The following is a 16,335-nucleotide window of genomic DNA, read 5'->3' as shown; positions in this document are numbered from 1 at the left end:
GATGGTAATAAAAGTGTAGTAATGATAGTAGATATTGATTTTTGTGATAGTAACAATAAAAAACAGCAAGGTAGCAAGTAACAAAAGTGAGCACAAACAGTATTGCAATGCTTGAAAATGAGGCCTAGGGTCATACTTTCGCTAGTGCAATCTCTCAACAATGCTAATATAACTGGATCACATAACCATCCCTCAATGTGTGATGAAGAATCACTCCAAAGTTCTTATCTAGCGGAGTACATAAGAAGAAATTGTTTGTAGCTATTCTTTCTGATCGATCTATCCAAGAGTTTGTACTAAAATAACACCAAGTCATTCTTTCAGATCGATCTATCAAGAGTTTGTACTAAAATAACACTAAGTTATTCTTTCCGATCAATCTATCAAGAGTTCGTACCAATATAACACCAATGAAACTTCAGATTCATAATACTCAATCCAACACAAAGAACCTCAAAGAGTGCCCCAAGATTTCTACTGGAGAAACAAAAGACGAGAATGTGCATCAACCCCTATGCATAGATTACCACAATGTCACCTCGGGAATCCATGAGTTGAGTGCCAAAACACATATCAAGTTAATCAATATGATACCCCATTTTCATCACGGGTATTCATAGCAAGACATACATGAAGTGCTCTCAAATCCATAAAAGTATTCAATCCAATAAAACAAAATCTTCAAACAGAAAACTCAATTCACAACAAGATAGAGAGGAGAAAACACCATATGATCCAACTATATTAACAAAGCCTGCGATACATCAAGATCGTGACATCTCAGGAACACAAGAGAGAGAGAGATTAAACACATCGCTACTGGTACAAACCGTCAGCCCCGAGGGTGGACTACTCCCTCCTCATCATGGTGGCTGCTGGGATGATGAAGATGGGCATCGATGATGATTTCCCCCTCCGACAGGGTGACAGAACGGGGTCTAGATTGGTTTTTCATGGCTACAGAGGCTTGCGACGGTGGAACTTTTGATCTAGGGTTACTTCTGATGGTTTCTCTATTTATAGGATTTTTTGGCGTTGGTTTTACGCTAAGATGGGCCTCGAGGTGAGTACAACCCACCAGGGCAAGCTGGGCCTACTAGGTGCCCCCCGGTGTCTTGTTCCCTACTCCTTCACCTTCTGGTCCTTCCACGAAGCTTTGGGAGTCTTTTTTGTTCCAAAAAAATCGTCAAAAAGTTTCAGCTCATTTGAAGAACTTTCATTTCTGCACAAAAAACAACACCACAGTAGTTCTGTTGAAAACAATGTCAGTCCCGGTTAGTTCTATGCAAATCATACCAAAACGATATAAAATTATTGTAAACATGGCATGAATACTTCATAAATTATAGATACGTTGGAGATGTATCAGCGAGGCACCCTCGGACACCATGAGAGGCGACCCTACCGCCACGGAGGATGATGCCCATCAATGGTTGGAGTAGCAAGAGCAGTCGGGGAGCCAGTGCGGGCCGGCGAGGACTACACGTCGTGGTCTTCATCACTCTAAGTGACCAAAAGGTGTTCGACCGGGAGTGCGGCATCTCTGTTGGTCGTGGTTGTCTAGTCCCACCTTCTATGCTCCTCAAATGTGATGTTGCCGATTATGATCACCCACTTGCCCGATGGAACATTGGCCATGTAGGCCTTGGCGTCTTCCTCATACCTGATGAAGATCGCCGGCGTGGAGCGATCGACTAGTTTGTCGATGCCAGGGCCGAGGTGCTTCATGTGTGCCACGCACCCAAATGTGCAAAGGTGATGCACCGCCAGCCTCCGCTTGTGCCACGCTTCGTACGGCGTCAGTCCGTCGAGGCTGTATGTGGGCGCACAGTTGAGGAGGTAGACTGCATTCTTCATTGCCTCTCCCTAGAACGTCGCCGGTACCGCCATGGCCTTCATCAAACAGCGGGCCATCTCGACCACTATCTGGTTCCGCCGCTCGACCACGCCATTCTGCTGGGGTGTGTACAGCGTTGTGGTACAGTGTTTGATGGCGCTGTCATCACAGTACTTGCGGAAGGAGAAAGAGTTGAACTTGCCTCCTCGATCTGAATGGAACACAAGGAGGTTGCACCTCAACTCGGCCTCTGTCTGGGCCTTGATTTTCTTGAAGCGATCAAATGCCTCGTCTTTGGATTGGATCACCTCAAGCCACATGAACCGTGAGTAATCATCAATGATCAACAGGAAATAACGGTTACCTCCCACTGTTACCGGCTTGATTGGGTGACATAGGTCGTTGTGGACAAGCTCCAGAGCGCGCTCTGTGCGGTATGACATGGCCTTGGGAAATGGCAGTCGACGCTGCTTGCCCAGCATGCACCCGTCGCAGACTTAGTCGATGCGATCGATGATGGGGACGCCGTTGGCCATGCCAAGGCGACCCAAATCCTGTGGAGCACGTAAGTTTAGGTGGCTGTAGTGACCATGCCACAACCATGCCTCGTCCTCTCCGTGTGTTAGCAGGCAGATAGGGCGCCCTGTAGTTAGCTGCAGCACATACAACCGTCCACCGTTCCTCTAAATGCGAGCGAGGAGGCGGCCCTCCTGATCGCGGAGCCGCAGCAGCCCGCCTTGGATGTTGGTTTCACACCCGAGCTTGTCCATTCGCCCTATGCTGATGATGTTGTTGCGCGGACAAGGTATGAAATACACCTCCGACAGGGTCAGGTGCTCATTGTTCCAGCACTCCAAGAGGATGGTGCCTCTCCCCTCGATTTGCACATCGTTGCCATCGTCGAGCCTCACGGAGCCGCGCACACAGACATCGAGCTGGGAGAAGATCTCCCGGCAACCGGCCATGTGGTTGCTCGCCCATGTGTCCAGGTACCAGGACATGTCGAAGAGACCGTCGGTAGGTACGACACGCGCCTGGGAACGCTCCTCATTGGGGAGAACGTGCTCGACCGGGTGCTCCGTGGTCGTCATGAGCGCGCTCACTGTGGCCAGCAGGAGAGACGTCTCATTGTACTCCCCTTCACCATGCGCCAGGTTTGCATGCTCCTTGCGCTGACGTCGTGGCTTGGTGAAGTGCTTGGAGAAGTGGCCAGGTTTGTTACAGTTGTAGCACTTGACCTCTGACATGTCCCGCTCTTCGTTTCGCACGTCGTCGTGCCCGATGTTTCCACCACCGCCTGGCCTCCGCCACGATTGTGTTGTGGCTTGCCGCGGTGACGATTTGAGCCGCCGCCCGGTCCACCATACCCATCTGGTCCGCCGGAAACGCCCTGACCCCCGCCCTAGCCAGTGCTCTGGCCTTGGGCGCGTTGGTTCTTGCACGCGTTCCACTGCGTCTCCGTCAGCAGCAGCTGGCTCCCGCCGCCTCCACATTGGTTGTTGGCAAGGTAGCACTCCTTCGCGAGCGCAGGCGGCCAACTAGCTCATCGACCGAGAGTGTGTTGAGATCGAGCATCGTCTCGATGGCAAGGGCGATCTACATGTATCGAGATGGAACAACGCGAAGAAACTTCTGGACCACTCTCACCTCGTCCATGGTGTCTCGGAGCGAGCGCAGGTTGTTGACGAGCGGGGTGATGCGCATGCCGAATGCGTCGAGCGTCTCGCCGTCGCGGAACGCGGTCGCCTGGAACTCCGAACGCAGAGGTTGCACCGTGGCCTCGCGCACGCGCGCCACGCCCATGTGCATGGTCTTGATCGTGTCCCAAGCCTCTTTCGTCGTCTTCTTCACCAATCACGCCCACCATCTACGACGGTATGAATCGTAGGATGGCCGCCTGTGCCGCCTTGTCGTTGGGGACGCTCGACGGGTTTCCCACATCAAATTGGCCTCCGACCACTCGAAGTAGTTCGTCGGGGTGAGTATTGGCCACACTGTGGTGCCGCTCAAGACGAGGCGCTCCTGCATAGTGTGTTCGTGCACGACGTTCACCTTGCCGCCCCTGCGGCTGCGGCTCCGACCTCGTGTTGAAGTCACCGATCGCGCGCCGCTGTGACAAGAGTCGTCAGCCTCCTAGCGGCCGCACGAGCTGCCACCGCTGCGTCAACGGTTGTCGGGGTGCCCTTTGGGGAGGTCGAGCCGGCCATGGTCGTCAGGGAACGACGCAGCTCTCATACCACTTGTTAGAACCGAAGACACCTGCAAGCTCAACAATTGCCAGAAGGAAGCAAAGACTAAGGTGTTTTGTGCTGCGTACTGCGTTGCGGCTTTTCTCTATCTCATTCCTCTTATTTGTACTGAACTTATAGAGGGAAAGATCAACCACGCACGCGAGCTCACCGGTGGTGCCATCTCACGACACTCGCCATGCGGGTGATGCGTGCGTGCCGTGAGCTGCTCTGCATGCTATCCCAAGCATTACTAACGGCCGCACCAAGCTACTAACTACTAACTGAAAAACTACCGGGCCACATCCAGCGTACATGCACACATTGACATGGCCGTTTATTTTGCTAACTGAAAAGAAAACTAGTGGTGCCGTCATCTCTAATAATCCTCGGTGGAGGAGCAAACTCTTGCCTTCGTGTAAACCTTCCCTGGCCGGCAAAAGTACCCCTGTTCTGGCGCACAGTGCAAGTCGTCAGAGCAGACACATAGTCCTTCAATGGCGCAACGCTTCTTAATGATGTTGGGGGTCCCGTTGACGCCGAGCACTTGGTCGGTCCACTCCCTGGAGAAGAGCCCGTCGGGGTCGTACATATTCTTTACCTTAAGGAACTTATGGGCTTTCGGGTACCTTGCGATGACACCGTCGAAGGCGAAGTTGCGGTTCTTACCCCAGTGCGGCAGGCCGCCGTACTTACCCAACGCCATCTGCTCAATCTCGTCCAGCACGTCGGCGTGGGCGCGCGGCATGCCGTCGGTGTGGCTGCGGTAGAAGATGATGTCGACGTCAACAGAGTCCTCGGGCTTGCCGACGTACGCGGAGGACGCCTTGACGTAGCGGAGGACAACACCCGCACAAAGGAGGGCACAAAACGCGGCCGGTTTGAGGTCCCGGAGCCGTTGCATGTCGGCGACGAATGCCGACACCTTAGAGAGTGGGACGCTGAAGCCGGAGTTGTACAGGAAGGTACCTCGGATGCGCGGGTCCCAGGCGCAGGAGGAGAGGAGGCCATCCTCTGGGCCATCGATGCATGAGCCGGACGCCTGGATGCGATGCTGGTACCCCACAATCGGGTACCCCGTGAAGGAGACGCCGTCGTTCGTGAAGCCCAAGGCCGGCAGCTGTCTCGTGGCCGCCTCCTGCTCCGCCGCGCACCGGGCGATGTCAGTGCCGTTCTCCTGCAGCCGCTCCTCTGCGGCTCTTACGCGGACAAGCAGGGCTGTGGGGTTGGAACGAAAAAGGGCCAGATCGCTGAGCCCATTCCCGGGTGTCGCGACGTCGACGCGGTCGTCCTGGCGGTAGATGACGCTGCCGTGCTGCGGCAGCCATATCATGTCGGCGAACTCGTGAAGACGGCCCCACTCGGCCACCCGTGCCGTGAAGTCCGAGTCGTTGCGCCTCACGAACGTCACTGACCGCTTGAACAGCGGCTGCAGGGCCAGAGTCACCTGGGAGACAACGCCGAGGACCCCAAGGGAGACCTTGGCGGCGTCCAGGTCCGGGTGATCGGCGCCGAGCTCCCTCACCATGGCGAACCCGTGACACGCCGGCGCCGGCGTCACGATCCTCAGACCGACCACGTACTCGTGCACGGCGCCTCCCTTGCCCCACAGCCCGCTCCCATGCGCGCCCGTCGCGAGGAGCCCGCCGATGGTTAGGCCGTACCAGTACGGCGAGTGCGGCAGTGACAGCCCCGGTGCGGCAGCGGCCTGGATCAGGTCCCGGAGTACCATGCCGCTCTCCACCGTGATGAGCTGCCTCTCGGCGTCGATGCGAACCGTCCGGTTCAGCCGTGCGGTGCTTATGATGGTGCCCTGGCTGCCGCCGGGGCACGCCAGCTTGGGGCCGCTGTGTGAGTGCTTGGTGGCCACCTTCATCTTGCGTTTGGCCGACGCCGCGGCCGCCACGGCCGCGACCAGCTCCTGCTCGGTGCTCGGGTAGACGACGTTGGCCGCGTGGCAGATGGTGCGGTCCGTGAAGGAGCCGTACGTGTTGGTGACCGTGCAGTTGGACGTGCCATGCGTGCAGGTCACCGGATCCGGTGGAGGGCTGCAGCCGGCGAGCTGGAGCAGGATCCCTACGAGGAGAACAGCAGCCAAGCTCCCCGTTGCTCGTGATTGTGCTTGCTCTCCTTGCGACATCGCTGACTTCTCGAATGAATGAATGAAGGCCTGCATTACAGCTTGCTTGTATCCACTACAGATATATACATGTATATATACAGGATCTCTACAAATATATACAGGTATATATAAGGTTAGACACATCGGGGTGCACAAAAATAAAAAATTACAACCAGTTGCACACAAAACAAACTTAAATCCTGCATCGCACCAGACATAGAGATCCGTGCTCCTCATGTGCAACTTCCTTGATCGAGGATAGTATCTTTTTGTGTGTATGGGTATCTATTGTTATACCCAGCTGCATGTGATTTCCCAATCACGCATTTTATGGTGAAATTAAATGAACTGTGTAAATGTTGCCGCTCCTTCATTCTCAGGCATAATATTTTCATCCTGAAACTGAAACCCTTGATCGTAGATACGTTCCGGGCGCTCATCCTCTACGATCATATTGTGTATGATCACACAAGCAGTCATCACCTCTCAACTTCCTAGTGCTTCAAGTTCTAATAATATACCGAACGATGCCCCATCGAGATTGCAAGTTGTTGCCTTCGGCCAGCCTTGCAAACACCAGCGAGTCTTGAAGCACGTTGATATTATTGTGCGATCCGGCCATGCCGAAGAAAAGGTGCCAGATCCAGAGATCTTGTGAGGCCACGGCCTCAACTATGATAATGCAAGCACTGGCATGACCCTTATACTCCCTCCGGTCCTTTTTAGTTCGCATATAAGATTTGACTAAAGTCAAGCCTCATAAAGTTTGACCAACTTTATAAAAAAATGTACCAACATTCACAATCTAAAATCAATATCAATAGATGTGTCATGACTTAAAGTTTCATATTGTATAACTTTAGCTTGGCAGATGTTGATATTTTTTCATATAAATATGGTCAAACTTTGTGAAGTTTGACTTCAAAGAATTCTAATATGCAGAGTAAAAAGGACCGGAGGGAGTACTACCCTTGCCAAGCAGAAGGGTAGTTTTTCCACTCCCAGTGCATGCAGTCTATACTACCAAGCATCTCTGGGAAGCCCCTGCTAGAATTCATCACCAACAACCGGGCTGTATCTTGACCAGTCGGCTCTCTCAGGTACTCGGGGCCAAACAGAGCAATCACAGCCTTGCAGAACTTGTACATAGACTCTAGGCATGTAGACTCGCTCATACGGACGTACTCATCAATGAGATCACCGGGCACTCCGCATGCAAGCATCCGGATGGCTGCAGTGCATTTTTCGGATAAGATGAGAAGCCAATCTTTCCAAGGGCATCCTCTTTACACTCGAAATAGTTATCGTATCCGACCACCCCCCTCTCTAATATGGTCGAAAAGATACCTAGCCATACCAAAAAGCCGCCAGAATTTCTGATGTTTGAACAGCGGGTTGGTTGTATCAAAGTAGTAATTCCAAAGAAGGAAATGACACTCTCTCAATTGCGATTCAACGTCGGAATGTGCCCCAGGATCGAGCCCCGAAACAACAGCCGCCGCCTATTAAGGTGGTCATGGACCAACACGATAACCAACATCTCCTCATCATCGGACGAGGAATCGTCGGAGTCACACAGAAAATTGTGGAAAAAAACTCATCGGTAGTGTGACGCCCCCGATTTGAGCGTACACTAATCATACACGCAAATGTGTACGATCAAGATCAGGGACTCATAGGAAGATATGACAACACAACTCTACAAATAAAATAAGTCATACAAGCATCATATTACAAGCCAGGGGCCTCGAGGGCTCGAATACAAGAGCTCGATCATAGACGAGTCAGCGGAAGCAATAATATCTGAGTACAGACATAAGTTAAACAAGATTGCCTTAAGAAGGCTAGCACAAACTGGGATACAGATCGAAAGAGGCTCAGGCCTCTTGCCTGGGATCCTCCTAAACTACTCCAGGTCGCCGTCAGCAGGCTGCACGTAGTAGTAGGCACCTCCGATATAGTAGGAGTCGTCGTTAACGGTGGCGTCTGGATCCTGGGCTCCAGCATCTGGTTGCGACAACCAGGTAGAAGGGATAGGGGGAAAAGAAGGAGAAAACAACCGTGAGTACTCATCCAAAGTACTCGCAAGCAAGGAACTACACTACATATGCATGGGTATATGTGTAAAGGGCCATATCGGTGGACTGAACTGCAGAATGCCAGAATAAGAGGGGGATAACTAATCCTGTCGAAGACTACGCTTCTGGCAGCCTCCGTCTTGCAGCATGTAGAAGAGAGTAGACTGAAGTCCTCCAAGTAGCATCGCATAGCATAATCCTACCCGGCGATCCTCTCCTCATCGCCCTGTTAGAGAGCGATCACTAGGTTGTATCTAGCACTTGAAACGGTGTGTTTTATTAAGTAACCGATTCTAGTTGTCATAAGGTCAAGGTACAACTCCAAGTCGTCCTGTTACCGAAGATCACGGCTATTCGAATAGATTAACTTGAAGGAAATATGCCCTAGAGGCAATAATAAAGTTATTATTTATTTCCTTATATCATGACAAATGTTTATTATTCATGCTAGAATTGTATTAACCGGAAACATAATACATGTGTGAATACATAGACAAAACAGAGTGTCACTAGTATGCCTCTACTTGACTAGCTCATTGATCAAAGATGGTTATGTTTCCTAACCATAGACATGAGTTGTCATTTGATTAACGGGATCACATCATTAGGAGAATGATGTGATTGACTTGACCCATTCCGTTAGCATAGCACTTGATCGTTTAGTTTGTTGCTATTGCTTTCTTCATGACTTATACATGTTCCTATGACTATGAGATTATGCAACTCCCGTTTACCGGAGGAACACTTCGTGTGCCACCAAACGTCACAACGTAACTGGGTGATTATAAAGGTGCTCTACAGGTGTCTCAGAAGGTACTTGTTGGGTTGGCGTATTTCGAGATTAGGATTTGTCACTCCGATTGTCGGAGAGGTATCTCTGGGCCCTCTCGGTAATGCACATCACTTAAGCCTTGCAAGCATTGCAACTAATGAGTTAGTTGCAGGATGATGTATTACGGAACGAGTAAAGAGATTTGCCGGTAACGAGATTGAACTAGGTATTGAGATACCGATGATCGAATCTCGGGCAAGTAACATGCCGATGACAAAGGGAACAACGTATGTTGTTATGCGGTCTGACTGGTAAAGGTCTTCGTAGAATATGTGGGAGCCAATATGAGCATCTAGGTTCCGCTATTGGTTATTGACCGGAGACGTGTCTCGGTCATGTCTACATTGTTCTCGAACCCGTAGGGTCCGCACGCTTAAGGTTTCGATGACAATTATATTATGAGTTTATGAGTTTTGATGTACCGAAGGAGTTCAGAGTCCCGATGAGATCGGGGACATGACGAGGAGTCTTGAAATGGTCGAGACGTAAAGATCGATATATTGGACGACTATATTCGGACATCAGAAAGGTTTCGAGTGATTCGGGTATTTTTCGGAGTACCGGAGAGTTACGGGAATACGTATTGGGCCTTATTGGGCCATACGGGAAAGAAGGAAAAGGGCCTCAAGGGTGGCCGCACCCCTCCCCTTGGTCTGGTCCGAATTGGACTAGGGAAGCGGGCGCCCCCTTCCTTCCTTCTCCTTTTCCCTTCCTCTTTTTCTATTTCATATGGGAGGTGGAATCCTAATAGGACTAGGGAGTCCTACTAAGACTCCACACTTGGCGCGCCCCCTCCTAGGGCCGGCCTCCTCCTCCCTTGCTCCTTTATATACAGGTGCAGGGGGGCACCCCAAAAACACAACAATTGATCCTTGATATCTATTAGCCGTGTGCGGTGCCCTCCTCCACCATAATCCTCGATAATATTGTAGCGGTGCTTAGGCGAAGACCTGCGACGGTGGAACATCAAGATCGTCACCACGCCGTCGTGCTGACGGAACTCTTCCCCGACATTCTGCTGGATCGGAGTCCGGGGATCGTCATCGAGCTGAACGTGTGCTAGAACTCGGAGGTGTCGTAGTTTCGGTGCTTGATCAGTTGGGCCGTGAAGACGTACGACTACATCAACCGCGTTGTGCTAACGCTTCCGCTTCCGGTCTACGAGGGTACGTAGACAACACTCTCCCCTCTCGTTGCTATGCATCACCATGATCTTGCATGTGCGTAGGAATTTTTTTGAAATTACTACGTTACCCAACAGTGGCATCAGAGCCTAGGTTTTATGCGTAGATGTCATATGCACGAGTAGAACAAAAGTGAGTTGTGGGCGATATAAGTCATACTGCTTTCCAACATGTCACACTTTGGTTCGGCGGTATTGTTGGATGAAGCGGCCCGGACCGACATTACGCGTACGCTTACGCGAGACTGGTTCTACCAACGTGCTTTGCACACAGGTGGCTGGTGGGTGTCAGTTTATCCAACTTTACACTACAAGAAATATGTCAACTTATGACCACCACTATTGGTCACTGAATGGTCACAAATTTCCATTTATGACCTTTTTGTGACCAAAAACATAAGGTCAAAAGCTGGGCGTCGTAAACTGACTATAGCGACCTTTCTTCTGGAATGGTTGCAAACGTTTATGACCGAAAAAAGGTCGTAGATTTAACTACCAACTGTTTTGGTCACTAGCAATCCGACCACACCACGTCAGATCCACCGTGGCAAGCTGATGTGGCAGACTTACGACCAAATGAAAAGGTCGTAAAATAGAATCAGCCCAGTCCATTTCAGCCGTCTTGATGGGCCAAGCCCAATAATTCAGCCCATTTAATTTTTTTCTCTTTATTTCGCTTATCTGCATGGGCCTGGCCCAATAATTTGGCCTTTTATTTTCTGGGAATGGAGCCTTTTTTTGATGATTTTTGTATATTCCACTACTTTTTTGGGCCACAGCCTTTTTAGTCTAGTTCGAATTTGGGCCTTGGCCTTTTTATTTTCTATTATGTAGTCTTTTATATTATTTTTTCTTACAGTCATTTCTTTTTTTAGGCCCAAGCCTTTTTGGTCTAATTCTTGTTTGGGCCTTGGCCTTTTTAGAGCCCAGGTTCTCATTTTGCATAACTATAAACAGAAAGGCCCAGGTGCACAAGTGATCCACAAGTGATCCACAAGCCCAGGTGCACAAGTGATCCACATAACTTCACAGAAAATAAACAAAATGATCCACAAGTGATCCAGGTTCACAAGATCACATAACTTCACAGAAAGGCCTAGGTTCACAAGTGATCACATAACTTCACAGGATCCATGTGCTCTAGTTTAAACAGCAAAATGCAACAGCTCTCAGCTCAGCTCCCAGGTTCACAGGTTCAAAATGCAACAACTACCTTAGCTCAAAGACAAAGAGGTTCATAGCACAGCCATCAAACTACCTTAGCTCCAAAGAAAGCCATCAAGTGGGCTAACTTCTCTTCCTGTTCTTGAGACTTCTTGCGCTGCAGCTCAAGTTCCTTGTCGCGTGCAGCTTCAGATTCTTCCGCCTTCATCTTGATTGCCGCCAATTCTTCTTGCACCAGTTCAGCTTAAAGCTCGGACCTCTCCAGCTTCTGCTCAAGGTCATGAACATGAGCAGCAACTTTGCCGGAGTTGTTCCTAGATGACTGGAGCCCAACATTCCTGAGGAATGTGCTTTTCTTGGCTTTGGTCTTGAGGACTTGTTTGACAATTTCAACAGCAGACTTTGTCTCTTCACCTTCTGGTACCGGCGCTTCCTTCATTTTTTCCATATCAAGCTAGCATATGGAGGAAAATGATAGGCATTAGTGGGAGATCTATTTCACATTTTGCAAACCAAACCAAGCAAGAGAAACCAAACCAGCACACAAATGGATTATTTGAAGTAATCAAACCAGCACACAAAATCTATACAAGAAGATGATGACTAGTGACCTGGAGACATGCAATTGGAACAATATGATCACTTCATTAAGCCTAGAATGGTGGTTCTATATAAGATGGCTTCCCGAGTGAGACGATCATCAAACTAACATTCAGATCAAATTTCATCATATCATAAAAAATGCATCAAATAGCTACAGCAAGTTCTGATATCTTTGTTGAACTATCAAACAACATCAAAGCATGGAACATAGCATGTGTTCTTGACTGGCTCCGAGTCAAACAACATCAAATCATCAAAGCATCAAAGCTGGCTGTGAATCAAACAGGGCAAAGCATGGAGTGACTTACTATAGCAGTCTTGACTGGCTCCGAAAACCCGTGCTTCTTGCTGTTGTGGGTGGCCTTAAACAAGTCAATCGCAGACAGCTCCTCACCCTTACGCTCTTCTTTCTGAAATGTTTTTCAACAAAAATCAAAATGTTATTCAGCAAGAATCAGAAATGTTATTCAATGAGGAACCAAAGGAAAGGTCTCTAGAGAAGAGTTCTCACAGTGGCAAAAATGTGTGCTGTGTAGTGCCTGGAACCAGTTCTTTGATTGTACATGACTTTTTGTCGATTCATCTTGTTCGACAAACAGGTTTCCTACAAAAAAGCATATTGTCAGCATGATCTAGCACTAGCATATCATGTGCAGAATATAAAGCATCAAACAAAGCAGAGACAAACCTTGTGTCTTGGGGTAGACCACATCTCCACCAGAGCTTGCCATTCAGCATCCGTTAGATCAGGCACCGGAGACTTAATGCTGACTTTATTTGCGGCTACGGTATCAAAATACTTCTTCTTGATCTGATGGCGTCTGTTCTTTGAATATTTCTGCAGAATATCTTTGCACGAGGTCTTGATGGTCTCCGAGTCCGTGTTCATCTCAAAATTTGCCTACCAAGATAGCAAACAAGGTAGGAACAATATTAGTGATCATGCATATGTGTAACAGAAAATAGATAGCACATTAACTATGAAACAAGTAGCTTACAGCAACTTTCCCAATGTAGTTCTCCAATAGACTAGCATTTTTTTGTATAGCTTGAAGTGAGGAAGAACCTGAAGATGGCTTTTTGCAACGAGTCCACACTCAGAAGCAAGCTTTGCTGCCTGCAGAGGCTTCTCTGGACGAATCATCCCTTCGGCAATTTGGATAGGCACCTTGCTACCAAGTGACTTGGTGATCCTCTCTAGCCCTCTGCCCTTTCTAAGTCTAGTCTTGGGAGTCATTGCATTTGAAAATGAAAGTGAACTCATAAATTAGAATAGAAATCAACAAATGCAGGAATCAACAAAAGCATACATGATCATTCCATTTGGAAAATGCACTAGTAAAAGATAGCATTGCAAAGGTCAACTTGCCTGATTGAAGCACAAGCTGCTGTTCTTCTTCATTGATGACAGCGTTCCTGTCAATAGAAGGTGCAACAAGGCTGAGGTCTGTGTGGACAGTGCCTGCTTCATCAATGCAGATGGTTCCTGCTTCATCTAGGCAGACAGTGCCATTTCCATCCATGCTGAGAGTGGTTCCTTCATCCATGGGCGGCAACTCATCACCCGTTTGCACCAAGGTCTGAGAGTCCATGAGCAGCATACTTTCCTGATGGTCCGTCGCAGTCGCCATCCTTGCTTTCTGCCTTGTGACTCTATCAAGGGCAGGTTCATCAGGTTCCAGGATCCTCTTTTTTTGTCCTGGATCTGGGGCCATCACCCTTCCTGGAGGCATTGCAGGAGATGTTTCTGAGCTCTTGTGCTTCTTGCTGACTGTCTTCTTAACCCCAGGCCTCTTCGTCCTAGATTCCTTCAGTGCCTCGTATAAACAGCACAGAAAAAAGCATTAGAACACAAGAGAAATATGTGAGCACAAGGAATAACATAGAATAACAGAACCCCAACCCTCCAAGCAAGACAAAGTTTGCACCTTAACAATCTTGTTGACTACAACATCATCCACTTCCTCTCCATCAATAACTTCATCCTCCTTAGGATTGTACTCTGGGTCATCATTGATAACTCCACTACCCTCTTGAACCTCATCACTTCTACCTTCTTGTACACCATTTGTTTTCCTAATCATCGACGCTATTGCACCGATGCCAAGGGACTGGAACATCCGATTGTTCCTCATGATATTTCTAGCCCTAACCTTCTCGTACTCGGTGAGAGGCTCTTCTTTGCATGATACAGGAAACATAACTATTAGGTGAATGTTTGGAATGCATGGACAGGCAGCCAAACATATCTTATGAAATTTTATTATCATTTAATCCTAGTTATTCAGGTAAGGAAGACTAACAGCACACAGGCACAATTAAGCCAGCTTATTCAGATTGCAACAATACATTTCACTTAGCATATTAAGACACAGATTTTATGAAACTGGCCACAAGGAGCAAGTTGCATACCAGCGGTTGGCCTCATGCTTGACCTTGTCCTCCTTGCCATGGATGATCTTGAGGTGGTGCTTGCAAAATAGAATAAACAACAATCAGATACAGCAGGGATAAAGTAAAATGATGCACTTGTATCAATAAAGGAAAGCATTTGGACCATCATGCACATACATGTAATACATGTGAAACAAACTTGATGGATAAACAATACAGTGATCTAGTGTTATTAATTAAGAAAACATGTAAGTGCACCAAACAAGCATGCATGTACACTAGGAGCAAGTAAGAAAAGTGCATAAGTGCTACTAATACAAGCAAGCAAGCAAAGTGCTATTGATAGAAACAAGCAAGCAAAGTGCTACTGATAGAAACAAGCAAGCAATGAAGGAAAATGAAGAGAAGGAAGCAAGTACTATTGATACAAACCCTAATTAATAAGCAAGCAAGTAGATTCTTCTCCAAGTGCTAGTGATACAAGCAAGTAATGCTGATGGAAACCCTAATTAAGCATGTATGCCAGCAAGCAACATGCATGCTAGCAAGCAAGCAACATGAACTAGTGAATTGGTGTCATGTACACATGCTTAGACAGTCTGACAGGAAGCTAGACGAGTATATCATGAGGACCTTCAAAACAATTAGATGTTGCCACTGGTAAAGCATGAAACAACTATACTTGCAGCAGTACAAAAGCAGATGAAAAAACTATACTCAACTATTGATTATGCTATCTCTACACACCAAAAATGGCTACAGACTAGATGACACAAGTTAAGACATTTTGACAATTAGAATCAACCTTGTATATTACAGCAATCAAAATTATCTAGCACCAATCTAGTATATATTAAAACTAGTCATACTGCCTTAACATAGCAGGAATTCCAATACCACAATAAGTACTAAGCATTCTCGTGTTCACTGGAAAGAAGAACACAAGCTTCATGCACATATCATGAAAGAAGAACACTGCTACAAACCCCAGTAGTGCTACTGATAGCAAAGTGCTACAAGCAATCAAGTACATGTTCATACTAACCCAAGTTGCAAGCAAGCAAAGTGCATAATACAAGCAAGCAAGCATGGAAAGTGCTACTGATAGAAACAAGCATAGTGCTACTGACAGTAACAAGCAAACAAGGAAGGAAATTGAAGGGCAACAAACAAGAAAGTACTGTTGATACAAACAAGGAAGCAAGTAGCTTCTTTTCGAAGTGCTGTTGGAAACATAATTCACCATCTATGCTAGCTGAGTAATTGAACCATACACAAGCAAGTACTGATACAAGCACCATCAACCAGACATCATCCACTTCCTCATCCCCTAAAATCATCCACTTCCCCATCCATCCCCATCTCCTAAAATCATGAACCCTAAACCATGAAGCGGACCAAACGAACCACCAGGAGGTTCTAACCCTAACCCTATGAACCCTAACCCTGACCCCATGAACCCTAACCCTAACCCCATGAACTAGAGGGAGATCATCCCCACGCAATAATAAACATGAACCCTAACCCCAAGAACCACCAGGAGATCCAGGAGATCTACCGAACTAGAGGACCTACCGAACCACCAGGAGATCCTAACCCTAGAATATCCTAACCCATGAGGGGGATCTACTAGAGGGGAGATGGATCCACCAGAGGGAAGGTGGATCCACCATAGGAGGGGAGATGGATCAAGGGAAGAAGTACCTAGGGGGATATGATGTTGACGATGCAGCGGTGGTCATCGTCGATCGCGCCGTTGTTGATGTAGCCGCCGTCGTCGTTGATGTAGTCGATGTGGCCACCGTCGTCGTCAATGTAGTCCGCGGCATGGCGGGGCGGCACAGAGGAGGGGAGGGAGTGGAAGCGGGGTGGCGCGGAGCAGGAAGGTGCGGGG

The 16,335-nt window shown here is 48.3% G+C and overlaps 1 protein-coding gene across 1 annotated transcript; it reads right to left on the bottom strand.

The window, feature by feature from the left end:
- Window positions 1-4,308: 4,308 nt before the first annotated feature.
- On the bottom strand, window positions 4,309-6,205 carry LOC119301285 (L-gulonolactone oxidase 2-like). The gene has a single exon (XM_037578265.1). It carries the CDS (start codon window positions 6,203-6,205, stop codon window positions 4,445-4,447), a length of 1,761 nt encoding a protein of 586 aa, XP_037434162.1. The 3' UTR covers window positions 4,309-4,444.
- Window positions 6,206-16,335: the final 10,130 nt, after the last annotated feature.

This window comes from Triticum dicoccoides, chromosome 1A, assembly GCF_002162155.2.
Source record: "Triticum dicoccoides isolate Atlit2015 ecotype Zavitan chromosome 1A, WEW_v2.0, whole genome shotgun sequence".
Lineage (NCBI taxonomy): Eukaryota > Viridiplantae > Streptophyta > Magnoliopsida > Poales > Poaceae > Triticum > Triticum dicoccoides.
Note: the sequence above shows the minus strand (reverse complement) of the source record. Positions and strands in the feature narration are given on the sequence as shown.

Coding starts and splice junctions, on each gene's coding strand:
- LOC119301285 (XM_037578265.1), bottom strand. CDS start 6,205: ATGTCGCAAGGAGAGCAAGCACAATCACGAGCAACGGGGAGCTTGGCT.